The 27923-nt window shown below is 33.8% G+C and overlaps 3 protein-coding genes across 3 annotated transcripts; 2 read left to right on the forward strand and 1 right to left on the reverse strand.

The window, feature by feature from the left end:
- Positions 1 to 7955, reverse strand: LOC123205470. The gene is made up of 14 exons (XM_044622419.1): positions 7874 to 7955; positions 7691 to 7795; positions 7493 to 7555; positions 7269 to 7336; positions 6279 to 6376; positions 5965 to 6016; positions 5434 to 5526; positions 4764 to 4874; positions 4157 to 4505; positions 3399 to 3868; positions 2074 to 2183; positions 1079 to 1137; positions 805 to 992; positions 1 to 210 (listed from the first exon to the last, which is right to left on the reverse strand). The coding sequence occupies exons 1-14, from the start codon at positions 7914 to 7916 to the stop codon at positions 22 to 24; spliced, it is 1998 nt and encodes a 665-aa protein (XP_044478354.1). The 5' UTR covers positions 7917 to 7955; the 3' UTR covers positions 1 to 21.
- Positions 7956 to 15236: 7281 nt separating this feature from the next.
- On the forward strand, positions 15237 to 17326 carry LOC123205482 (H/ACA ribonucleoprotein complex subunit 4-like). Its single transcript, XM_044622438.1, has one exon. The coding sequence runs from the start codon at positions 15383 to 15385 to the stop codon at positions 17138 to 17140; it is 1758 nt and encodes a 585-aa protein (XP_044478373.1). The 5' UTR covers positions 15237 to 15382; the 3' UTR covers positions 17141 to 17326.
- Positions 17327 to 21820: 4494 nt separating this feature from the next.
- On the forward strand, positions 21821 to 26802 carry LOC123205474 (calmodulin binding protein PICBP-like). The gene is made up of 3 exons (XM_044622424.1): positions 21821 to 22469; positions 22563 to 26198; positions 26557 to 26802. Exons 1-2 carry the CDS (start codon positions 22137 to 22139, stop codon positions 26187 to 26189), a joined length of 3960 nt encoding a protein of 1319 aa, XP_044478359.1. The 5' UTR covers positions 21821 to 22136; the 3' UTR covers positions 26190 to 26198; positions 26557 to 26802.
- Positions 26803 to 27923: the final 1121 nt, after the last annotated feature.

Below are 27923 nucleotides of genomic sequence, written 5' to 3' on the forward strand. Positions count from 1 at the left end.
TTCTAGAAAGTGAAGTTAAAGTTACAAAGATTGTGCAAACTGGGGAGCTTCAAAATCAAGCTCTTGCCTCATTATACAATTCATCAACCACTCACTGCTGAAAGTCCATATTCCTTTCTTTACAGCTGTTAATGCTTCTTCCATGTCTTCCTCACTTGTAATGAATATCGTTTTTGATGTTTCCTTCGCATTTTCCAATCCACTGATAACCTGAATATACAATAATATGATTGTCACAATCAACGTATGTATTTATGAAGACAACCACCAATGTCGTAATGAAAGGCCACAAGCATAAATTCAAAAATTTTTAGACAAGCTTCTACACTACATGTCATGGTAGACACATACTCTACAACACACACCCACCTATTGCTCACTATAATATAAACAATGTAGCATCTATGCACAGAGTTTAAAACACCACTCAACCTAAGCTTATTGCACCATTAACCTAATTAAAGCATACAAACTATTCACTCAAATCAAAATGTTCATTTGAGCACCTACCATAAGCATAATGGTCTTAGTCTTAGGCATAACTTAAACATGAGAAAGGCAAATTTAAGAAGTTCTACTTGCTAAGGTAATATTCATTTCCATTTCCATTTTTCGTTTTCTTCTTTTTTCTCCTTTTAAAAAGCAAAATTTTTTTAGCACAGATTCTCAATTTCTGTTTCAAAAAAAGCATACTCATGTCGTCTCTATTTGAAAATTAAAAAGTAATAAAAAGGCAAATTCTGCATAAAATGAACTAGTAGACTTTCCTCACAAACATACTGCCTAGAGAATCTTCATACTTACTTCTCCACCAGCAGACTTGATGATGGCAGATAGAATTTTGACAGGGGGTTCAACATGAGCAGCCAAGCTTATATTATATCCTTTAAATAAACTTCCTGGCCTTGCTTTAGCTCTAAGAACTGCAGTTCTCAACTCACTTCGGTGCTTTAACTCATACTCTTCATCATTTAATACATAGGATACTTCATCTGCAGAGTGACATAGGAAGTTAAATAAACTGTCAAAAGTGTTTTGATAGGTACTGAGAATGAGATAAATGCTATCACCAACTAACCTACAAATCTTCCTTCTCTAAAGCTTTGTTTTAACCAACTGGGTGAGACTATCCATGCTCTGCATTAGGGGCCATCACCTCACCATTACAAATTAAGGCATGCATATTTTGAAAAATTAATCTCTCATGCATGCAAAATATGGTGCAAAGTGCCTGAAAATAACAAGAACTCGAAGAGAAGAAACCGCATGTCTTCAAGTAAATGAGCAATATAGACAAATTAACAAAGTGGAAACTGCAATAATGAATCTGACACCACCTCCACCAAAAAAGAAAAATAACAACAATAAAAAAGGGAATGTGGGGTGGTTTTTATCCAGCATCTTTAATGGTTTATGTTATGCAGGATCTGTGGGAAACAGGCAAGTGTTTCCACCTGGTTTCATTAGTTTTATCTCAAGGAGATGAATGGCATTCAAGCAATTATAACTGTCATGATAATAAATACTCTGATATGGTAGGGGGCTTATATTGTTACACTTCCATAAAGCAACACCATAGATCCAATATTCAATTTTTGAAGTTTGCTCTGATGGAATACTAATCCAAATGGGAACTACAGCAATGACCATGTAGAGAACGAATAACATTGAATGAAATGAGGAAACTTTTTCTTAAAAAGAGTAAGACAAACCTTCATTCTACCCTCACATAACAGGGTCCTTCAGTGAACTATAAACTATTCCATTCAAACACAAATTCAGATAAAATACTCTGGAAAATACACTGTATCTTAATATAAAAAGAGCAACTGAAAGAGTTGACTAGAAAATAACCTTCGATTGATTTTTTTTTTTTTAAATTGATGAATATGAAAATTATCTTATGATGGTTAATAAACATTCCTGAAGAAGCACAAAATTCAGGAATTTCTGAAGAAAATAAATCAAAACATAAATTTAATGAATATACGGATATAACCATGTAACATATGAATGTTAAATTTGAGCAATTCAGTGAAGTAGAATAAATATGAAGATCCAACTAAGACTAACCCGGAACATAGAGCAGTGCAGAAATTCAGGGTCTTTCTCACTTTTCCAGTGACAACATGTGAACTTAAAATTCCATCACTGGTAACAACACCGCCCAAGTTTTCAATTACCTACATCAAAAAGATTAATGATAAAAAAATACACATACATATAAAAAACTGAGGAAAAAAATAATTACAAAAATTACTCACTAGAAACATCTAAAAATTTTGGTGGGGAAAATGTGGGTATCCATCCAAATAAGATTAACTGAATGAATAATTTTTCAAAATTACCATATATAGACAATAAGATGTTCAATGCAGAATACAACATAGCATCATAACTTATAAATCACAGAAAATACCCAAATAAGAATGCATCCTTGGGGATTCTTCTGAATTCATGCAGAGTGTCATCAGTCAAAAGTGTCAGCCAAGCTTCTTTACTTTAATATTTATAAACTAAGAGAGTTACTGTTTAAATTTATTGAACAGAATTTGGTTTTTGAGTTGGATATATTTTTTACAAGATTCTTTCCTCTAAACTAACATTGTATTTGACCATTATCAATTCACATGGTGACATGTAGTATTGCAGGCCTATTACAGATATTTGTTGATGTTCAATAGCATAGATAAAGTATTGTAGTGGTAGTTTGTCCAGCATTTTAAAATTTTCTTATACATGGTTGGTATATTTATTTTCATCTGAAGGATGCTGGTTATCAAAAACAAGATGTGAAAGGTGGAAAAAAAAAAGACAAACAAAAGGGAGAGGGGGGGGGGGGGGGGGGGGGGGGGGTGGGTTGGGGTTGTGGGGTGGTGTGGGTGGTGTGTGGGCTTTAAGTTTTTTAGGTGTAAATGCAGAGACAGCCAAATGAAAATATATTGGAAATTCTCCTAGTTACATACTTTGATTGAGAAGAAAAGAAAGGACTTAAGAAATGGACACGGTTATAACTTGGTAGATGGGTATATATCCTAGAATAGCAAATGGAACACATATCTTTAAGGATTAGTCCAGCAAAGTTGCTTTTTGAGGGTCTCATCAATAGTATAAACTTAGCATTGAAGATTTTGATAAGTCTGATAACAAATCTTTATGGATAACTAAATTTCCATTATGCAATTCTCCAGCAGGATCAAAAGAAAAAAGTTATAATCCACTGTAACATTTGCGCATACAATAGGTAACAAGATGTTCAACTTCTGATTGGTCAATATTTCTAAACATGTTATAAATGGATCAGAATCTCAGCAACATAATCAACTTCAATCATTGCAATGGAAATAGTGAGTTATGAACACCTTTGTGACAGAAAATATTAAATAAAGGAGATATACCTTTGTGAGGTGCATTTTCTTATAATTGTCAGCAATATTCATCAACATGATTCTGAAGCATTCTCCCTTAGACAAAATTTCTTTACCAACGAGACCTGCTAAAGTACATACAGCTGCATCTTTTGCACTAGTTTTTATGCAACTAGTAGTCAAAGGATCACTAGTAGTAACATCAACCAAAGATTTACTTCCTGAAATTACCAAGGCTTCATCACATTTTGAAACTAAATCAGAATTAGAATCTAGTTGACAATCAACATGATGACTTCCTTTAACTTTTTTGGACTTTAGCGAAGACATTGAGGCTTCCCAAAACCTCCTCTTTGCACGTTTTGCAGAGCAAGTACAGTGTGTAGCATCAGTTTCAGCCTCAATCTTGGAGGCATCAAGGTCCATGTAGCTGCAGAGTGCTTGCTCAAAAGTAGTTTGGTCCCCACAACTAGGCATTGAGTCCAAACTCACAGAAAAACCTGAGAAAAAATGTCAGCACTTAATGCAAAACCTATGAAATTTTGTTAGCTAAGACAAACTGAAAGAGGTGACAGTTCGATAAAAAGATTCTTAAATTTTCATAACAGTTGAAGTAGGTCTAGACACTGAAATGTGAAACAGAGCATCATGAAGGCTTCAAAATCTACACAATGGGATTTCATTTCTAGTCATGAATCTTTTTTTGGTAGTCATTCAATTTAAGGGATTGTATACTTTCAAAACTATATGAAGTGTGTGTGTGTGTGTGTATGTGTGTGCTCACTTACCAGCAAACCTGGTATTTTCTCTTGGAAACCCATCTTTTACCGACTGCTCAGGTTGACAACTTTTTGCAGTGGAAGTGATTTGATCAAGTGACACTGGTAACTTGTTATACTCTCCATTGATCTCAGGCTCTAAAGATCTATTAATAGACAAGAATGAAGACTCCCCACAAGGCTTCAATGGTATACAGAAATTTAGAGAATCTGGAATGTTTGCTGAAGGATCCTTATCAAGATGAGAGATCATGAGGGTTGAACCACCAGGAAAGGATAATGCTTTACGAACATCAGCCTTAATGGGCAAACTGCGAGCTCTACCCTTTCTGTCTACCTCCGCTATAGATTGAAAACCCTGAACATTTTCAATTATTACCAAACTTAAACATCAAACATTATATAATTAGCTCTTGCAGACATGCAAACCATTTCTAATTAAATAAGAAGCAAAACAGCAAGCCACCATTGGAAAATTAATCTTATAGAAAATGAGGTTTTATACACAAAGTTGATTCACTATATTTAATAAAGAGAAGGAACAAGAAGAAAGGCTACTTCTATTCAACACCAATTATATCTATCTCCATAGATATAATTTCAAGTCAAGAGTTACCTGTTTAAGCCAAAAACCTTCAGATTCCTTATCCCCCCAACAAATTATTGTGCGTATACCAACACTCTGAAGTCTCTTCCTCAATTCCATATACAAGAAGTGACCAAATCCCTGAAGGTATTAAAAAAGGAAATTGCTTGAGGGAAAAAATTCTAGACAAGTCTTGCATGAAAACTAATAGGACGAGAAAAAGATTACTAAAAATTGCTAATAATAGCTGCTCACAGGCCTTAATATTTTTTATCCAAAAAAATTGCATAGAAAGGAGAAAAAGTAAGATCCAAAACTAAACATAACAAAAGCACTATATATTAAATAATAAGATGTTAATAAGCCATCAGACTCAGGAAGATTTAGTCAAAGAAATTTGTAAATGACCACAATTGTGTATGCCAAATATTCTTAGCGGTTTATATAGGTCTTGCATATTTTGCAATCATTATAGATATGTTTTGATCTATTGTCTTCATTGTGATCAGAAACCAAACCAAACAATTTCAGGTCCTAGATAAAGTGTTAAACTATCATGATCAGAAATTAGAAATTGGCTGTGGCTGTGCATTACAACATGAGTAATTTCTGGCAAATGATAAGAGCACTAACTCAACGGCTTTTTGAACCAATGTAAGCAAAAAAAAATTTTAGAACAGAAGAATAAACAAACAACCACCTTATGTTGGTAGACTGAACTAACAGCAGCTAGGGGGATCTCAGCATACTGTGTGTCAGCAGGAACAATTTGATAGGTAATTGCAGCAACAGCCTACATCAATATAGTAAAGGAGAAACAATTACCAGGTAAACAAGCAAAAATAAAAATCTGATAAAACCAATGAATATTCTAAATTGTGTGGATATAAGGTGCTTAGACACAAAAAAACATTCACATCAAACACAGAAACAACATATAACTGATAAAGTTTAAGATACTTTTGCTTTTTAAAAGCAAGTTAAAAGAACTATCCTTGCTGGGAACTTTCTAAGACAAGGATGATGTTATTCTGTGGTTTGGACTAAACGGTTCTACCCATTCTTAGTTTTCTCTACTATTGCATTATTCTGGTGGACTCCAATTACTGCTAACCTTTTCCTTGCAGTTCAGAAGTAAATTTTTGTTTCTCATCCACAAAAATGGAAATAGAATAAAATAGTAAAAACACTACATACCAGTCTATACAACAAAAGAGCAAAACAAACCTACCCCTTCATAACGTTCTGTGGATTTGGATTTCATAAGCAGCGTACAATATTTCCTGCATAATTAATTTTAATATGATAAAAGAATATTGAACTAGCAACTTATTATGCCTATCTGTATGAAATTATTGAAAGAAGACAGATCTAGGCGTTATATATATCACATATATCAATCTATATTGAATTTCAAAAGCATAATGGTTGAATTCTGATAAGATATTGTATACTTTGGTGCTGCCAATTTTCACAATTATGAGTATAATTTTTTTAAACCTTCATAACATGCAACAAGCATAAGAAAAATGAAGCATTTTGTACCCGTTCAGTACACTTTTTTCAAGGAACATTGATTGCTTTCCAGTATTTGCAGCATAATTCATCGTGGGGAGCTCTCTTGTGTATATCTTCAATACATCCTGAAAAACATTATGGCTACTTAGAAGGAACCTAGCTTCCAAATTCGACATGTCAATAGGTGATATACAAGAGTACAAGAAAATATCATAAACCAAAAGAGCATAATTAGGCCTAATGTATCAAATTCAAAAGAAAATGAAAGTGAAAGTCTCCCATAAAACTCTTCCATAACTTTTTTTTAAGGAAAAGAAAAAGGAAAATTCTAATAAAAAGTGTTAGGTCTCACAATTGGAGCAACTAAAGACACATGGCAACTTCGGACTGGAACAAATGGCAGGCTCACAATTGCTACGACCAACAGAGGTAATGGAAAGAGCACAAAAGCAGTATATAAAAAAGAAAAAAGAAGGGCAGCAGGGACAGGAAAAATTACAGAAGATTAGTAGGAAAGAGGGAGAGACTAAGCCTCTCGAAAGCCTAGAGTTTCTGTTAATTGTCATTTATGTTTTCTTGCTATTTTGGGGCAGTGATTTTGATGTAAGTTGTTGATCCAAGAACTATTGAACTGGTGATTAGGTTTGTTATTATTTTTCATTAATGCAGAATGAATATTTCCTGATTATTGTGAGAGTTGCTGGGTTTGGATAAGTTCTTTAGCCTTTCTTTGGAATAATTATTGTGCCTTGAGTTGCTGGAAATTTGTGTTATTGATATTGTTGAACCGGAAGTTGGATAAAGAGAAGAGAAACTCCGTTTATTGCTGTGTAAAGGGATTACAAAGGAGTTGGAGTTTTTCATTATATTACAGTAGGCCATTTTATAGAAGGAAGTGTTGCCAGAATTGCTTTAGGTTCCTAACAGAAAGCAACTGAAATTTTCACCTCATGAAGTCTCAATTCTAAAGCTATAAACAAGAAGCCCTTATACATGCATATACAAAGACAGATATACCTGTAGGTAGGATTTCTCATTGGCATTGGCATTCTTAGGATTAATTAGCACAAACATATAATCCTCCCCTACACAAGCCAAAATAGTCAATAAGTGAACAAAAAAAAAATCAAATAAAAAAAATCAAAACCAGCATAGTTCTCAACATAAAAAGCTAATATTGCAACTGCAACAATGAAACTTCAAAACTAAATCAATAAAAATAATAATAATAATAAACTTACCAGTTTCCTCAGATTTTCTGTGACATATATAATCACTGGACTTTGAATTTACGTCTTCTCTCACTGTCACAAACAGTTACCATTTATAAACAGTATATTGAACTATTTTCAGATAACTCAATCCTAAATCATATTGCATATTGCATTATTATCCACTAAATTAAAAGAAAGAATACAAAAAATAAATTTAAAAAGTGCCTGATATAATGATTTTTGCAGTCTTGGAAAGCGAGATTTGGAGGGTATTTGGGTGGTCAGATTTGCAAGTGAAGTTATTTGCATTTATCAAAACCTCACAATTTCCTGTCAACAAAGTAGAGAAATTAAAAATAGAATGGAAGAGTAAATTGAATAGATTTCTAGGTGTTCTGGAGACTTTACCTATTGGCATTGAGAGCGGAGACTGAGGCTTTCTTGGCGCCATCGTACATTTTCTTGGGTTTCCAGTGAGAGATGTAACGTTAAATAGGCGGGAAGAAAGGGTATACCAGTAGATTGGCTTATATGTTGTGGCATTTTAGTAATTCTATCTATTTTTAGGGTGAAATGATAAACTTGTCCAAGTTTATGTTAAATATAAAAATTTCCCTTCTAAGATTTTAAAACGATATAAAATTCTTTGCCATTAAGTATTAAATGACAATTCTATTACATATTGAACTGGCGGGAAATAGAATATAGAAGGAAGGAGAGGAATAGTGCAGTTGTGAAAGTTTTTAATTGTAAATGCAGCGAAGGATATGGTGTAGATTTTAGAAATGGAAAAGCATATTTCCCACCAAATTTTAGGTCACTCTCAAACTTACACCCACAAAAGATGAAAAAATTTTATTCTCACTTATAGACAAACTTCTGTTAATTTTTTCTGTTAAAGGAAGGGGTAAAATAGTTACTTTACTGTTTATATTAAAAAGTTATAAAGGTTATTACTTTTCACCCCCCTTAGGTTTTAGAAACTAATATTTCACCTTTATCTAAAGTTTTTAAACTTTGAAAAGTAACATTTTCACACCCAAACCTAGGGTTTTCATATTTTTCAAAACGCATCCGCCCCCTAACTTTCAAAAATAGCAGTTTCACCCTCATTATTCAACTTCATCTTTTGACGTCGTCTCCGACCTCCTCCTTCTCTTGGTACGATGATGGTGGTGCGATGAAAAAATCTTCATCTCCTTGTCGCACCACTATGCGACGAAGAGGTCTCTCTTCGTCGCTCTACCTAGACGACTAAGGACAACGCTTCGTCGTCCTTCGTTGCTCGTCTCGTCATCCTTCGTTGTCGCGTCTAGATGATGATTCGTCATCCAAATCTGGGAGACGAAGGGTCATCCTTCGTCATCCTTTGTAGTCGGAGATGGGAGATCGATGGAATACGTGGACTGTCGATGATGACCGGAGAAGGAAGTAAACCCTAAGAGTAAAATCTAAACTTTTCAAACTTTGAGGATGGGTTAAGGTGTTAGTTTTTAAAACCTGGAGGGGAAAAACGGTGAAATTTTAAAGTTTTAAGGTTTATAATAAAATAATGATTTTACCTCTGTCTCTAATTGAAAATTTAGACGGCAGTTTGGTCATGGGTGAAAATAGAAGTTTTTCATCTCCTGTAAGTATAAGTTTGAGAATAGCCTAAAATTTGGGTGGGAAATAGTCCTTTTCCCTTTTAGAATTTTTATGTTGGTTTTAATGAGTTCAATATGGTGTCATTTGTTGGTTGAAAAATAAAATTGTAAATGTCGCGTGGTTGAAATACCCGAGAGATGAATGAAACTTTTCAATTTTTAGTTCTGTGACTTCTCTCTCTCCATTTTCAATAATTTTCTCTCTTCTTTGTCTTCTCTACTTGATTTAGCCAACCTCTCAATAAACTAAACTAAGCAATTTTGTTGTTCTAAATTCTGACAAACGTTCACAACACTCCTATCAGAGCAAAAACTTGGCAATGACAGACGACACACGAGCACAAAAGCTGCGACAAGAGCTCACGCAGATGGTTACTCAACTCATATTAGAATTTGAGAGGCAACAACAAGAATTTGTGTGAGATTCAATAGAGGAAATCATGAAGTTAATTGGAGGACTGGGTCTTCAATAGTTAAAAGTCATTTCACAATCGCAGTCAACAACTCGCAAGGATGAAGAAAGCTCAAAAGGTGTGTAGGAACTTTGATCACCATGGGTAAAAGTGATGAGGTTAGACTTCCCTAGATTTAACGATGAACACTTCGATAGTTGGATAACAAAAGAGTACTAATTTAATGTTGTTGATGGAACTCCAAGTAAGGATAAAGTTAAGGTAGCTACCCTACACTTGGAAGATATTGTGATTCAATGGCACCAAGGCTTTACGAAGTCCAAAAACGATGCAATGGTAACATGGAAGGAGTACTCGACAGTAATACATTAAATTAGTACTTATTTTTAGTCTTTTATCAAATCTTTTCAGTTATATAATGACATATCATTGTCAGTATATAAATTATTATTTATTGTTAGTACTTAGAGTTTTATTGTTTTTCTTTAATAAGTTTAATACATTGTGTTTAAGGTAGGGGTGTAAGTTGAGTCAAACTCAAACTTAAGTAAAGTTGGCTTAATGAGCTCACAAGCTCAGAGCTCAGCTCCATCATAATATTAATAAGTCCTAAAAAGTCTTAAATATTATATTTACATCATTAAAATTTTATTTTTGTACTTTAAATATAGGAGGTAATGAATAAATATATAAGTTATACAGCTAAAATGTAACAATTGCAAAATTAGGAGTTAAAAAAATATTTTTAATTGAGTTTGAGTCAGTTAAACTTGTCTCAAACTCAAACTTGAGTCGATATCTCACTTATTCAATGAACTTGAATATTTTTTAAATAATTAAACCAAACTCGAGTCTGTCGACATTCAATCCAACTCAATCCAATTACACCTCTAGTGTAGAGAACAAGTGTTAAAAAAAACTACTTTTACAACTTCGTAAAAATTAATAGACGACATTCTAATATTTATTTCCTGAATTTTACATCCAAATAAAGATATTGTTTAGGTTTTTTATGTTCAATTTCCATTATATCTATATATAGATATTATATATATTTCGTGTAAATTTTATGATATCCATTTTCGTAATTTACACTAAATGATGCTTCAACGTAAATATTACTATAGAGAATTTTATGATGTACACAAATACTATCAATAAACACGAAAGAGATCAATCTTTAGTATTGTCTTTAAATTAAGAATATAATGTTTAATTTGTAGAACATTAAATAATTTAATTTGGCTTTGACAAGAAGATTATTTTATTTTCTATTAGAACCACTGTTTCCCACCCATACTTTACCCTGATGAAACCTTTTTTATCCTTAAAAACAATAGTTAAGTTTACCGACTTCCATCCAATTTTTCAGTAAAAATCATTATTGGGTCACTAAAAATACGAAAATACCCATTTAAATAAAATTACCTTAATACGCCTTTCAAAAATAAAATTACCTAAATAACCATCGCACCCCACCATAGCATTCTCTATAACTACATAATTTTTCGTTCTTCATCAACTTCAATCTTCATCCCATTACACCTCTCAACACTCCGCAAAAAACCCTTTCTCTTCTTTCTCACCTCCGTGCTTCAATCTTAAAATTCATGCTCGAACGAATCTCCACCCACCAATGCCCCTCCATACTTAACTCGCCTCTCAATGCCTACACCTTTCTCCATAAACTCCAAGCTCAAGTGCCTAGCTCCTCTGACTCATCAACTTTAGATAATAAAAACAAGGTTTTATTTGTTAAGAATCTAATTTTTTTTTTAATTTTTTTGGTAATGTTTCACTGTTATGATAGGCTTAACCTTAAATTATTTTTACAACTTTGTGTTGTGTTGATGTGATTTCTTATCATCAATGATATACAAATTTGAAGCTTTACGAAAGATAGACTCAAATAGTTTTGATTAGTATCTGAAGAGGTTCAAATTGGTCTACTATGAATGTGAGAGGATAGGTTGACTTCAATTTCATGGAATGCAAAAGAAAACTAACTTTAAGAATCATCAGCCACATGGAGATTTAACTATATCTCTTAGATTGTGTAAGATGACATTTTCATAATTTTGCACACTTTTGAGTGGTGTATTTATCTTAGTATTTCATTTTTTTGTATGGAATAGGATTGGGTGTACTCTGTTTGCATGATGGGATGACCAACAGGTATCCATAATCTTATGCCTTGAGCTTTTAATTTACCTCACACTCACAGACCATCAGACTTTTTCGATTCTTCTTCGAGTTCCCTGTCACAAATATGTATCAGAGATGAGCTTTTTTTTATTTATACATACAAGAGTTGCAAACTTGCTCTATATATACACCAATCATAGAGATAAATCATGGGGCCTGCTCAGGCAGGGGAGAGCAAGTTATGCGCGTACGTAATCCACATGGATTGTTGTTGGTAAGGAAAATTTACACCTCACATAACTTCCCTGCAAAAACACCAACACTTACCGATCATCAAGGATAATTAATTAAAATTATTTTAGGAGTTAGATGGATATGACTTAAATATAAATTTTGTATTTAGATTTAATTAAAAAAAAAAAAAACACAGTATGTGTAACATGTGCGGGTCTTAATGAATGTGTAGTGTTTCGTTTTTTTTTTTTTTTTATCATGTGGGACCTTATTAATATTTTATCATATAGGGCATGTTGATATTATACAATGTGTAATGCGTAAGGGATCACATTGAAATTTTATGTTATGCATTGTGTTGAGGGGTTTATATATAAAATAGGTTGAGGGGGTAATTGATATACTTCAACATGCGAGTTGTTATACGTTTAAAAAATTGTCCCCAAAGTTAACCCTTAGGGGGCGTTTGGTTAAAGGTATTGAAGATTACCTTGGTAATCTATCTTTTATTCTTTTGTTTGGTTTGTCAGTAATAAAATATTACAATGATTTTTTATTATCAATGCTGATATGACAGGTAATATAAGTGATAATCTGATTACCATCTTTACCTTAAATATTTAAAGATTATCAAGGTAATCTTGATTTTATTATAATTATATTATTATTTATTACTGTTTTTAGATAAAAATAAATTTATTTTTAATTAATATGATAAATAATATAAAAAATATTTAAAAATAATTATATTCAAGGGCATTTAAGTAAAATAATTTATTAGTAATCTTTTATTACCTTTAACCAAACACAATAATTATTTATACCTATTAAATTTTATCAAACATAGTAATCATTTATACCCAATAATTTTTTAAGTAATCTATCTTCAAGGTAATATTTCTATTTTGGTAATAAAACATTACCCAAATAAAACACCCTTAAAGTATGATTAGAAATTATGACCTTCAGATAACAACTAAGCAATGTTCTAGCTTACAACTCTCAACCTATTGAAATTTTATTTGAAGTGTACATATATCTCAAAGAGCAACTAGTAAATAAGAAACTTTAACTTGATAATATGCAAAGTGAAGAACTCTATCTAACTCGAGACCACAATTATACTTCTACCCAAAAAAGGATTCTCTTACAATCTTTGTAAAGAAATCCTTATAATAACATTCATCCTACAGAAGATTAACATCCTTCATAAGTAGGTTTTCATTGATGTAGGTAAGATTCTCGGTCATTTGAATTCAAATTAAATCTACTTTTCCCTTCAAAGAATACAGTATATGAACAAATATAAGAAAATAAAAGGGGGTTTAGAGGAACACTACAACTACACAAGTTACATTATAATATTCTTGTATTACATTGTCAAACTATTGATGCGATTTTTCATTATCAATTAATGTATGAAATTTAGAACCTCGCAAAAGATCAGCTAAAATAGCAGTGATTAGAGTCTAAGAAGACTTGAGTAAATTTGTTAGATAAGTGTGTGAAATGCTTATTAAGGGAAATCGATATAAGTTACAGAAAAATAAATGACACCAAAGTTTATGCACGGTTCAATACGATGATCAAAAGGTTTACATTCATAGTATCCTTACTAGTTTTTAAATAGTAAAAGAAGAATACAATAGTCGATAATATTTTTAGTATTCTTCCTCCTTATATACAAGTTTTTTCAGGAAGAAATACATTTGAATAATTATTAACGACTTTTTATTTATGTGAAAGTTAACATATTTGCTAGATTAATATTATGAAAATATTATGACATGGAATTCAATTGGGGTCTTGTCTGATAATTTTAAAAGAATCTTCTTTTTATAAGTTATAGGTTTGATACTGTTTGATTGTTAGCCATTGAATTTAAATGTCTCAGTCTTGAATTGTTGTAGGCTTTCGGTTGAATAGTCAAATAGTAGTTGTCCGCTATATACAAAATCTAGTTAAGTTTAAATGTTTGAATTTGGAGTATTTAATTTGACCACATAACAATAACAAATGCTTTTATTTTAAATATCATAAAATAATATTTTAAATTTTTAAATATTAATTAAATCTAATGTGTTAATTATCAAAATATCTCTTATTCAAGTTATTATAATTGATTAATTATATAAATCTCAAAATAATTGATATTTAATATAATTAATATTGAATTAAGATTATATTATAAAATAAAATAAATTTAATTTAAAATGTAAATATTTTTAATTGGGTAATATATTTTTATTTAATGTGTAATTATAAATAATTTTTTAATAATAATATTTCGTGTTTTAATAATGGTACAAATACAGTTAAAAATAATAATGCATTATCATATAAATGAATAATTTTAAATTAGAGATAAAATGATACTTCATCAAATGATAATACAGTAATGTTTATACTCATTATTAGTGTATGTAATATTAATTTTTTTTCTAATATATACTTTTTTTTACCTATTTAATAATAAATTTACAATTTAATGGTTTGAAAATAATTATTAAATCATATATAATAGTATTAATAACAGTTTACCATAAATATTCTTATCCACTTCCATACTTCACCAAATACAGGACAACTTGTTATAATCCAACCTTATTCTAATCCAATCTAATCTTAAATATGAAATTTAATCCAATCCAATCTTGCCACATAAACCCGACCTTATATATCAACTCTAAAAATAGAGTATATCTATTAGGGCTAGACGTGATTTGAGCTAGCTCCAAGTTGACTTATTAATTCGTAGTTTAAATCAAACAAGTCAAGTTCGAAATTAAGGATTGCATTGAATCCAAAGTCAAATTACTTTTCAATTGAGTTTGGACTTTAGTTTTACAAATTAAGTTGAGCTTGAGGTAAGGATATTATAGTTAAATTACTTTAGTCAAATTAAGTTTTACAAATTGAGTTTGGACTTTAGTCAAACTACTTTTCAAGAATGATAGTTACACACAAAAAAATTGAATAAAATTTAGCAGTGTAACGTTTGAATTAAATAAAAAATTGTTTTTATTTTTAAAATTAATAGATAATCAAATTATTATTTTACCAGAGTTTAAATTTGGATGAAAAATATTATTTATACGAATTAGAGGTGGAAACATTTTTTTGGACCAAACTTTGGGTGGGCAAAGTGTTTACTCGCAAGACATTAACCGAGAAGTTGAAGGGCGTTTTGGGCAGGAGCTAAAAATTCGGCCAAAATTTGAAGTTATTGTCTTTTGTCTTTCAAAACTGATCCTAAAGGTTGTCCATTGACATACAATACAATTACAATTTACAAACCCCAAAGCCCATTGCAATAAATGAAGTAGCCCAAACCAAATGATGTTCATTTCACGACCTTCTTCCCTAAACCCCTCAAAACCCTAACTCCTATAAATAAATCCTCATTTCCATCTCTTTCGTTCAGCCACCTCTCAACCAAAACCCTACTCAGTAAACACGAAATTCTCCTTTTCTCAACCATGACTGATGTTGAGCTCTCTCGCTCCGAAAAGAAGAAGCACAAGAAGAAATCATCCGCCCCTGTACCAGATACCCTACCCACTGATACTGATACCGCAAATGATTTTTTGATCAAGCCCCAGAGCTTTACTCCCGCTTTAGACACCTCTAAGTGGCCACTATTGTTGAAAAACTACGACCGCCTCAATGTACGAACCGGACACTACACGCCTCTCTCCTCCGGTTTCTCTCCTCTTAAGCGACCGCTCGCTGAGTATATCAGGTACGGTATTTTGAATCTTGATAAACCTGCAAACCCCTCTTCCCACGAGGTCGTCGCCTGGATCAAACGCATTCTTAGGGTTGAAAAAACTGGTCATAGTGGCACTTTAGACCCCAAAGTTACTGGTAACTTAATCGTTTGTATTGATAGAGCTACTCGCCTTGTTAAGTCGCAACAAGGTGCTGGGAAAGAGTATGTTTGTGTTGCAAGATTGCACGATAAAGTTCCTGATGTTGCAAAAGTGGCTCGGGCACTTGAAACTTTAACGGGGGCTGTGTTTCAAAGGCCGCCGTTGATTTCGGCAGTCAAAAGACAGCTTAGGATTAGGACTATTTATGAAAGCAAATTGCTTGAGTATGATGCTGATAAGCATTTGGTTGTCTTCTGGATATCTTGTGAGGCCGGTACTTATGTGAGAACAATGTGTGTGCATTTGGGTTTGATTCTTGGTGTTGGTGGGCATATGCAGGAGTTGAGGAGGGTGAGGTCTGGGATTTTGGGGGAGAATGATAACATGGTGACAATGCATGATCTGATGGATTCACAATGGGTATATGATAATTATAGGGATGAGAGTTATTTGAGGCGAGTGATTATGCCGCTTGAAGTGCTTTTGACGAGTTATAAAAGGTTGGTTGTTAAGGATAGCACTGTGAATGCTATCTGTTATGGGGCAAAATTGATGATTCCTGGGCTGTTGAGGTTTGAGAATGATATTGAGGTTGGGGAGGAAGTTGTACTGATGACTACAAAGGGTGAAGCTGTTGCATTGGGGATTGCAGAAATGACAACTGCTGTGATGGCTACTTGTGATCATGGTGTGGTGGCGAGGATTAAGAGGGTGGTGATGGATAGGGACACATACCCGAGAAAATGGGGGTTGGGGCCGAGGGCTTCTATGAAGAAGAAATTGATTGCAGAAGGGAAGTTGGATAAGCATGGGAAGCCAAATGAGAAAACTCCAACTGAGTGGTTGAGAAATGTGGTTTTGCCTACTGGTGGGGATTCTGTGGTTGCGGGTCTTGCAGCTGCACCAGAACCAGCCGTGGCAGATAAAGAGACTGCTGATGGGGATAAGGAAAAGAAAGAGAAGAAGAAAAGCAAGGATGAGGAAGATGGGGAAGGGCGCAAACGCAAAGTAAATGAGAGTGGTGATGCCCCTGTTCTGCCTGCTAAGAAGGCTAAACTTGAACACGCGGAGGTTGAGACAGAAGATGGGGCAGAGGATGCTGATGAGAAGAAGAAAGAGAAGAAGAAAAAGAAAAAGGACAAAGAGAATGTTGATGTAGAAACAGAAAAGGAGGATAAGACTGAGAAGGTGAAGGAAAAGAAGCACAAAGATAAGGATGAAGCTGGTTCTCCGGAAACAAACAAGTCTGATAAGAAGAAAAAAAAGAAGAAAGACAAAGAAGCCAAGGAGGCTGAGGGTGTCAATAATGGCGAAGCTGATAAAAGTGAGAAGAAGAAAAAGAAGAAAAAGAAGGATGAAGCGTAGATGAAATATTTGGTTTTTAATTTTCTTACTTTATGCTTTTTTATGGAATCTTTAATGTTTGCTTGTTCAGTAGTTTTTGTAATTTTCTTCCGATGAAGTCTCAGAGCAACCAATTTGTTCTGTCTAAGCAGTCTCTGGCTACAGTTTTGAATTATTAATCTTGAATTAGTTGTCGTATTTGAAGTAGTGAAAGCTTCAACATGTTGATTTGCTTGCTTCACTGGCTCTCAAGTTATCCACCAAATTGCAGCCTGATTTGAAGGAAGCTAGCTTCTATAAAATAAAGGAAATTCATAGAAGGCAACAATTGCAACCATTGAAAATAACCAAGAGAAATGGTTCAAAAACATACCCACTTAAACCCTTTTGAATCTAAAGACTTTCAAGTCTCAAACTTTATACCCATTAATTATTCACAAAAACTTGAGCTAGAGCTATGAAATACGTCCCTAAACACTGTAAAAATCACACCAACGAATCAAAACCGCTATCATGCAAACATCAGAATCCAATTACCTCTCTGACTCTGGGTGATCTCTTGCTGCCCTTTGGCAACATTTTTTTGAGATCATTTTCTTCACTCTGTGATTAATATATATATGTATATACTTACCTTCAATGATAAGTATCAAACTCTCAGTCAGCTAGTCAATGTATTCTTTTATTCTTTTGATATATCCTCAGATGATCAGATCCATGCAATCCACGACTCGAAAGGACATTTGTAATTCTGCAGCCAACATTGGTTTCATTTTTGGGCTGAATCCAATCAGTGAATGTGGCTTCTGAAATTGAAGAATACGAAAACAATTCTTCCATCACACTTGGGCAAATTCTCTTGTTAAACTAATCATTCATTCATTCTAAGACACTGGATTTTCTCATAAATTCTGTTAACTTGGGTTGATCCAATATCAATTCTGACAATAGCCATTATTTGCACAAATAAATAAAAATGATAAATATTCTTCCTCACTGTCTTTCTACCTTCACAAACCTTTTTAATAGTTGAGGGAGGATATACATATCATGAAGGAAAGGGTTTTGAATTTTTGATAAAGGCCGAGTGGCCGGGCTTAGCAGTTTTAATTGTTTATTGCCCTGCCCTTGTTTCTGAAAATTTGTTGGTTTCATTCTTTTCATTAATTTTGCCCCTCACTTGACATGATTGATGAAGAAAAGTTGGGGCATTGGGGTCCCACATTTTTGCGGTTATTAGATGCATGGATTTATTTTATCCTGATTCTCCAACGCGGTTTTGTGCGTCTGACCACGACCATTACCACCAATGACCATATGTTCTCTTCATTCTAATTTTTTTTCCTTTATTAATCATCAAACCCTATACTCTGTATATCGTTCACCCAAAAAAATTCAAAATCATTGGCCTAAAATGACATTGTTACTTCACTTGTCTAATACATAAATGAAAAAAAATATTAAATATAAATAATTATTATATTTGATAAAATTTATAAATATAAATAATTATTTGTTTCTATTTTATTTTTGTCTAGAGGTTATTTGATTTCATTGGTTTTTGTGTTGGATGAGGCCGAAAATTACTGCCGACGTTATGTTGGGATTTTTGGAAATGTTGTGCAGTTAGTTCAATTTACTTAAATTTCTTATGTTTTGGTTAGTTTTTGTGCTGGAAATTGTCTAGGGATAATGATTTGGTTTGTGTTGTGGTGTAAATTGGATTCTTTAGCTAGAAAATGAAGGAAAACAACGTGGCATTGACGATGGTAGTGTTCACACCACACCAATGCGCCCAAATGCCACGTCGACACACCGATAGCACTCTTCATGCACTATTCACTAAATATAAAAATGAATTCTTTTATGTTTCTCTTTGAGTTTATTTATTTTAATTTATTAATTAACGATCTTGGTACACAACAAAACACATAGAATTTAAGTGAATGAAAAGCCTGGGGAGAGGTGATTTCATGATATACATATGTTTAAGGCTATAATAAATGTCTGTAGTCACAAAGAAATAGTAAAACACATCAGAGTTAAGTTAAATTGTGACAAAAAAAAAATGTTTAGGCAAATGTGCTTTGAACAATTTTTGGATCTTGAGGTACGTAAGTATAGTGTGATCCTAGTACATTGTGTGTTGTTTTGACAAGTTAACTAGGGGTAACCAAGGCAAGAGTTTTGGTGTAGGATCAATGAGGTGGACTATTGCTTCAACCTCATTGAATTTGCAATGATGAATGGGATTCTATGTAGGGAGGCAAATATAAACAAGTATATAACAACAAGGGGAACACTGAGGTTTCAAGGGATGTATTTTTGAGGTGCCACAGTTGTGACATATGAAGATCTAACCCAAGTATTTATGTCTAAGTCATGGGACAACTGCAACTAGGATGGGGTTACATTAGTTGTGTTATATCTGCTCCATGTTGGGTTGATAAGAGCAGATAAGTGAAAAAGTAATTTCAGATTGCATCTTTTGCTTAATTGATGAGTGAGATGCTTTTAATAGGTTTCCTTGGGAGACAGTTGTATGGGCGATGACTTTTGAGTTAATTAGCTGAGCTGTCTAAAAAAGGTATGAGGATGTGTCCAATAGACATTAGTTGAATGCGGAGGATGTCCAGACACAAAATTTTGCATTAATGGGATATCCATTAGCATTTTAGGTACCCTTATAAATTTGCTTTCATATTTTTTATGTATGTATGATTATTTAGTTCAACTTTAAAATTGTTGATTTGATAACATTTTCATCTGATGCAGTTGTGGTTATACAAAACTCTAAGCAATCTAGGAGATTTCATGGATTGCAAGGCCAAAGACAAGTAATCTAAAGAATTTCGTGGACTTGAACAATTCAATCTAGTATGACCACTTTTGTGGCATTGATTGCAATACATTTAACATACTTCTTCCCCTTGTGAATGTCTCCTATTCATACATCTGATATCCCACCTTTTTTTATTTAAGCTAGTCATCTTGAACTGATAACCATTTTCCAATGCATCCCTTGTGAAATGTATATATTAAGACTTGTTTACATAAAAATTGATTTCCCACTTTGAATCTCCCATCTCGTGGTAGTGCTGAATGAATTTCAATACCCTTATTTTTCACATCTTGGTAAGGCTTGAGAGTCCTAAAAATGGATTTGGAGTTTGAACATTAATGGGAATAGGCCCACGATGAATTGGAATGTCCTAAACTGAACTATCCTAGGCTAACCGACTAGAACTAACCCCCACATCATCACCATTATCATCACCACTACCATTATCACTGCCATAATCATCACAACCATGATTATCACTACCATCATCACCTGAATCATCATAACCACTATATTCTTCTTCATCCGATTGAAGATCATCTGGTGGAACGTTGCACATCATATCTCTCTTATCTACCCTGATGTGGTTCTTGGTGCCTTACCTCAATGTAGTCATGGTGCAAGTTCTCATTCACCTTATCACCTTCGAGCACACTTTCCAATTGTCTCTCACAATGTGTGTTATCCGAAGAGTGAACTTCATTCATGGCTGTGGTTTGGGATGTTATTGTTCATACTTTATTCCAACTTCTTAGGACTTGTAACCACACCAAGAAATAACAAATTCCTTGTGCGTGCCCTAGACAACCTCATTATAATCCGAATGTTGTAGTCATTTTTATCAGATACGACAAATCATTGCAGGTGGTTGGGTTTTGCATATAAATTTTTACATCATTGTAACTTTGGTTAATGCTTAAGTGGGAACACATTACATCTACAAATCCATTGTAATTTATTTTTGCGTTAATTGATACCAATGTCTGAAGCCTACCAATGTAGTTTGAAATGTTATTAACTCTATCAACCCATTGCTTACCATATCCAAACATATATATTACCTTAACCATTTTCTTGTAAAACATAAATTCAGTGAAAGAATATATGTTATTAACCCACATAAAGTTTGAAATATTTAATTCCAACCACACACACATGCCACGATTCATGCCATTCACACATGTCATGCACATACACATAACATTTTCTAAGAAAATCATAATTCTGGTTATTCTTCAATTTGGACACTAAAACGTATTCAACTTTAACAAATACAACATATATGAACTATCTACAAGTAATGTTCACTTATTTTAACTTTTAACAAACAAAAAAAAAAAACATCGTGTTACCTAAAGAAATCAACATGATCTAATTGTGTTAAAAACTTGAAATTATTGATCTAATACAAACAAATGAGTGATTCTGATTATTATTTATATAGATATAAGTCAATATATTTACTTAGAATGTGATGATATTATTGGAGAAGTAAAATTAGTGAAAGAATGTGTTTACAGTTTATTTTATTGAGATAAAAATAATGAAGAAGAAGGTAATACAAAGAGAAGATATTCTTCTTGGTAAAAAATGTGAGATTTGCTTTAAAAAAGAAGAAGTCAAAATTTTGTTTTTTTTTGCCTAAAAATATATGGATGGGAAACTATTTGACTAGTTGAATTAATTTCCCGCAATTCTCCACATCAAATGTCTACAATAATGTCTTGTTTCTTTTCCGTTACGGCATATAATTTTAAAATAATAAAAAAAAAATATATATATAAATAATCACGGTCATTTAATAGCATAAATGGCCATGTAAGTGAAAGGACAAGTCAATTCTGTGTGTTCATTGTGCAGGTCAAGCCATCTTAACTTATTCATCTTGCCAACCAAATTCAAATCTGGCATTACTTACCAGAAAAAAAAAAAAAAAAATTCAAATCTGGAATCAGCTTTTCCACTCACAACTCAAATTTTAATTTTTATAATCAAACTGGTAACATAATAGAAATTACTATAGCCAAATACAAACTTTCTTCTTTATAAACAACAATACCTCTTCTTCCTGTACTCCATAAACAAATTCTCCTGTGTCTCAAACTTTAGAAAAAGAAAAAAAGAATCCCTACCTATTGTCTGACTCCAAACAACATCTTGTTGGAAAAGTTCAAGATGGATTCATTCAAGGTTGGAGGGGCACTAGATTCTGAAGATTGTTTAGAGTCTGAGCTGCTATCCATGACTGATTCATCTTCTGAGGTTGAGAATAGAAAAAGCAGAGGAAGAGAGGCAAAGAAGAAAATGAAATCGAGATCAATTAGGCTCTCAGGATTGTCAAGTTTAAGATCACGTACGCGACAATTGAAATCTTCATCCACTCAATCTCGCAGCTTCTTATCTGGTTATGCAGGAAACTCAGAACTGTCAACTCCAGTTGTGACCTCAGATGCATCACCAAAATCAAATTATTCGCAACCAACCGATGCAACGAATAGGAATTTTCAGGCAAGTTCTCATATTACAGATCTGTTTGTAGTCATACTTTTTCGTTGTTAGAGTAAACGCGAATTGAAACTATATACTGCATCGATTGAGCAGAAACCATCAGGAATCTTATCAAGACGCTCTAGTTTCAAGCCGGTAAAGAGTCTAACAAGAGTGTCCAGTACAAAATTCAGGAGGCCTTTGATGAGGAGATCGTCTGGAGGAACTGACCAGAAGAAAAAACTCAAGAAGACAAGGTCAATCAAGATTGCAAGTATTGGAAGCCCGGGAGAATTTATAAGGGAGGAATATGCTGAATCTAGTTTTTGTAGCGATGATCAGAGCACAAGAAATTCAAAAATCAGAAAGCCAAAATCAGATTTCCAGATAACGAGTCTGAGACCTCAGAGGATCTTAACAAAAATGGCAAGTCTGAAACCCAAGAGACCATCCAAGAAATGCTCAGAAGTTTCAGACTCTAGCATTGTCAGAGCCACATGTTCTTCAACTCTTAAAGAGACCAAGTTTTCTCCGCGTATTGAGCAGCAGAGAGGAGGGAGTGAATCTGGAGCAATTGCAACTGTTAAAGTCTGTTCATATTCATATTGTTCTCTTCATGGCCAACGACATGGCAATTTACCTCCACTGAAACGCTTTGTATCAATGCGGAGGCGTTTGTTGAAGGCACAGAAGAGCATGAAACACCATAGTCACCCTGTTCCGAAGGCAAAGCATTCTAGTAACAGGATGAAAGGAACTAAGACAAGTCAAATGGTCTATAATAGAGGTTCTGTACAGCAACAAGCTTCCAAAGACACAAGAGAAAACTCTTCAGTTATTGGTAAGGCATTCAAGGTCGAGTTAACAGGAGAAGGCAGTTATTGTATAGAAGATAAAAATATAGATGTTACTGAAGCCAGTGATAGTAAGACAACGGAGGGGGAAATTGTTGTATCAGGCAGACACAGTGGAAATGTTAAGCTCATTCACACTGTTGATCATCCTGTTACCATGGATTCCAATTTACTGGAGGTCATTCAAAGTGATAATCCGTCCTTGAAGCTTGATGAAATTGTGAACACCAGCAATGAGAGAGGTCCCATCAATGCAGCAGTTAATCAGGAAGTCAATAGAGAAACAGTTGCAAGTTTGAACTCGGAAATGTTTCAAGGTGATTGCTCTGGTTCAAGAAAAGTTCTTGATGCCAGCACTACAGCCAAGGAAATCAGTGAAGAAAAGAATGATGATTTCGAGCCAGACAATCGTTTCCATGAAGGGTTTTCACAATCTGGTGACCCTATACCAAATTTTACAACTAATGGATGGCACAAGACCCAGATTAAAAAGAAAGAATTTACAGGATTTTGGGGTCTGATATATCAGCATATGGTATCAGGTATTGCTACAGAAGTTGAAAAGCTACCTCTGGATTTCAAGGCCAAAGAAGAACAAGATGAAGAAGACCACACATTGTCTCATGATAAAAGTCCTGTTTCTCACCAGAGTTTTTCTGAAACAGATCAAGACATGGAAATGGGAGATAGTGATGCAGGCAACCAGAAGTTTGACCTCTGGCAGAGGGATGCCATTAAGCTGGTACAAGAAGCGTTTGATAAAATCCTATCAGAAATTCCAGACCACTCATCTGATGATCAATCAGTAACCACTGAAACAATTTCAGAACAAGATTTCTTGGATCAGAAGCAAGTTGAAGATGGAGAGGATAACATCTCATGTTCCTTTGATGGCACTAATGAGAATGTAGCAGAGGATCCAAAAGAAGCACAGCTAGAAGTTGTTAATAACGATACCAGTGAAGAATGGAAAGCAGCATCACAACCTGGTGAAAAGTCTAGCCAGCAGATTTCCAATAAATGGAGCAATCTGAAAAAAGTCGTTATCCTTAACAGATTTGTCAAGGCACTGGAAAAGGTAAGGAACTACAATCCTGATTTGGAAACAGAGAAAGCTAATCTGAGACATCAAACAACAGAAGAGAGAAAAAATGCTGAAGAATGGATGATTGATTTTGCACTTAGACAGGTTATTTCTAAGTTAGCTCCAGCCCAGAAAAGAAAAGTAGCTCTGCTTGTACAAGCTTTTGAAACAGTTTCTCCTGATATGAGGTCCAATGCAGCTGCTTCTGCTCACGAAACTCCAGCTCAAGCCACCAGTGAGCAAAATAATAAATTGCTTTCTAATGCACCATATGCTGAAATGAGTGAGAGTTTCAAAGAGACTCTAGACCAACGCAGTGGTTTCTATTGTGGAAAACAGCTCATTCGAGGGAAATGCTCTGAGCTAAAAATGAGAAGCTTACCATGTGGTGATATTAATACTGTAATGAATACATTGGCTTCTGAAGCTGACCAAACAAATTTGGAGGAAGAGAAAACAATTGCTTGCAATCTTGATAAAATGGATAATAATTCCATGTTCAGAGAATACCAGCCTGACTTCATTAACTCCTCTCCCACAAAGCTTGAGAAGTCGATATTGTCAGATAAGGCATCCACAAAGCTAGATGACAATGTGGGCACCTCTCATGAGGAATTAGTAAATGGAAAAATTCTCACAGAGATCAATGATTTGCAAGTCAATGATCTATATTTTAAATGCAAAGATGAAGAGTTGGAAACTTATAAGGCAGCTGATGAACAAGCAATCCCACCGAAAAGCTCAACCCTGGAAAATCATGCAGAACCAACAGCAGGTAGCTGTGTGAGCACTTCAGCTTCATTTTGGGAACTGTTGGAGGCATCAGGAACAGCCGGTGGAGAAGCAGCTAAGCAGAAATATGAAGTCCTCCAAGAGTCTTCTCAACAAAAAGAACCTGAGCCAAACAACATCGCTAATATACCTCAAGAAGCCAACATGGAGAAACAGAATTACACAAGGTTCTGGTACTTAATATATCAGCACATGGTATCAAATACCACCGAAGGTGGAACACAATCATGTCTAGAGGATGTTGACAACATGAAACAAGAGGGTGAAGCCAACGTATTGCTTGGAATGAAAAATGCAGAATCTTGCAAGGATTCATCTGAATCACACCAGGAAACAATAGTTGACAATAAAAATGGAAACAGCCGAAAGATTGAACATGACCAGATTGAAGCCATAAAGCTCATCGAAGAAGCACTTGATGAAATTCAGCTCCCGGAATTTCAAGATAACTCACCAGATGATCAACCGATTTCTGACAGTGTGAATCCAGAAATCGGCACCCAAAGGAAACATGGTGAAGATGAGGAACTTTTCATCTTACATACCACTAGTACTGCAGAAGATACCTATAACGAATCCGAGAACAGAAAATTAGACCATCTTAAGAAACTGGATGAAACAGAAACATGGCTCAACTCTAACAACACCAATGCCCCAGAAGAACAAGAAACAGAATCGAAGTTAAGAAATAAATCTAAGCCACAGATGCAGAAGAGCTGGAGCAATCTGAAAAAACTGATCATCCTTAAGAGATTCATCAAGGCAGTGGAACAGGTGAGGAGGTTCAAATTACGAGAGCGACGACATCTACCTCTGGACCCCATCTCCGAAGCAGAAAAAGTTCATCTAACGCATCAAAGCACAGAAGACAGAAAAAATGATGAGGAATGGATGCTTGATTATGCACTTCAACAGGTTGTTGCTAAACTAAGTCCAGCTCGGAAGAGAAAAGTGGCGATGCTTGTAGAAGCGTTTGAAACAGTCACTCCCACTTTGGAAATTAAATTATAAATCCATTAGGTAAGAACAAGGACTTTCTCAGTTCTCCCTTTGTTCGTAATTAAGGCTAGAAGCCTTATAACTGTAGTAAAGTATCATATAAAAATGGACTCAATAAATCTACATCAGCATAAGCTAAAGTTCCTTGGACAGAAGGGACTCTTCTAGTCAGAAGGATGAAAAGTTATATTGATAGAAAAGTCCATCACTTGATGCTTCTGATATACACTTATAATTCCATGATTCCCTCAATATTAAAAAATAGTAGACCATCCATAAATATCATAGATCGTCTGTTTTACTGTGTGATAATTTGAACCCATGTCGAATTTACCTACACTGATGTTGTCTCTCCTTCTATGTCAAAATATATGTGCAGGAACAGCAATTAGAAGCAGCTTGTTGAAAGTTATTTAACAAGGCTTCGTAGTGATATCTAAAGAATGGTGCGGGAGATAGACACTAGTGATAATTCAATAATGCTATAAGAATAATACTAGATTATGATGTTTTTTAATTTTTGTATTTGTGGAAGATTTAGGATGTTTTCTAATATTTACCCTGTATAGACTGTATGAGTTTCTCGTACATTTTAAATTTGTCATATATTTGTACTTGTGAGATAGTTCACGGTGTTTTACAATACAACATGGTATAGATTATTCGATGGGAAATTAATTACAATAACTTAATTTAGGGTTTTCAAAGAATATTAGCTATATAATTTTATGGATTATATAGATATAGTCAATAAAATGGGTTTCGCTAAAATTGTCTAAATATGTAAAGGTGATTTGACTATTGTTAACTCAATCCAAAATGCTTATCACTCCTAGCATAAGTCTTAGCTTCAAATATTTGATTTTTCATCCATTTTTCAATTAAATTCATCTCCAAAATGACTTATAAGGTTAGTATTAATTGATTATTAGATTATTTTAACACTTATTGTGGTTATTTTTATTTTTATCTAGAATATCCAATTTTCATAATTGATATCGGAATTTGAGTTTTGAATTGGTTGTTAGTTGATGAAAAGTGCTTATTCGGTAGATTAAAGTGTGATTTGTGTGTTGAATTGTTTATTTTGCCAAAAATAGTAGATTTTTTGCTGACAGAAAGTTAGGGTATATGGTTAAATCTTCAAGACTTGATTTGTATATTGAAGGTTTTATAAGTTTAATTTTAGATGATGAAATTCTGTTTCTATTTAATTTATTGTTTTAGAAACCCAAAAGTGTTAACTATTTGAATGTGCATAAGTGTTTAAGTAGCCCTACATGCAACACTGACGACTTCTACATGCTGACCGCTATAAGTATTAATTAAATTGCATTTAACTTGTCGTATGTCTATCTAAGTTTATGTGTGTGGTATCAGGATAAGAAGATCCAAAAGATTACTTGCTAATGCTAATGCTAATGCTAATGAGGTCTCGACCCAAGAGGTTAGCAAGGGAGTGGCATAGGACAAACCTCGAGCGCAACTGTAGCACCTTAGATAAATAGCTTTATGATTAGAAAGATTGTCTAAAAGGTTCTTAGGGAGAACTGAGAGCTTTCTAAGCGTGTGGGTCACCTCGTTCAAGCACTTTATTGTTGAGCAACAATAACTGATTATAGATTTGCCACCCAACATGAGATAGTGGGTGACAAGGTCTAAAGGACTGTGATTGTGGGTGGCAGTAGATAATAACTCCACCCTATTTATAGTTTAGTTGATAGACATTAGCTGTTAAAGTTTTAG

The sequence above is a fragment of the Mangifera indica genome, unplaced genomic scaffold (assembly GCF_011075055.1).
Source record: "Mangifera indica cultivar Alphonso unplaced genomic scaffold, CATAS_Mindica_2.1 Un_0007, whole genome shotgun sequence".
Taxonomy (NCBI): Eukaryota; Viridiplantae; Streptophyta; class Magnoliopsida; order Sapindales; family Anacardiaceae; genus Mangifera; species Mangifera indica.

What these genes read in the sequence shown, in the direction of transcription:
- LOC123205474 (XM_044622424.1), top strand. Translation starts at nt 22,137, where the DNA reads ATGGATTCATTCAAGGTTGGAGGGGCACTAGATTCTGAAGATTGTTTA. An exon ending in CAACGAATAGGAATTTTCAG is followed by an intron (nt 22,470 to 22,562) that starts GCAAGTTCTCAT and finishes TCGATTGAGCAG; the next exon opens with AAACCATCAGGAATCTTATC.
- LOC123205470 (XM_044622419.1), bottom strand. Translation starts at nt 7,916, where the DNA reads ATGGCGCCAAGAAAGCCTCAGTCTCCGCTCTCAATGCCAATAG. An exon ending in TCCGCTCTCAATGCCAATAG is followed by an intron (nt 7,796 to 7,873) that starts GTAAAGTCTCCA and finishes CTTTGTTGACAG; the next exon opens with GAAATTGTGAGGTTTTGATA. An exon ending in TGCACTGCTCTATGTTCCGG is followed by an intron (nt 1,138 to 2,073) that starts GTTAGTCTTAGT and finishes CCCCTAATGCAG; the next exon opens with AGCATGGATAGTCTCACCCA.
- LOC123205482 (XM_044622438.1), top strand. Translation starts at nt 15,383, where the DNA reads ATGACTGATGTTGAGCTCTCTCGCTCCGAAAAGAAGAAGCACAAGAAG.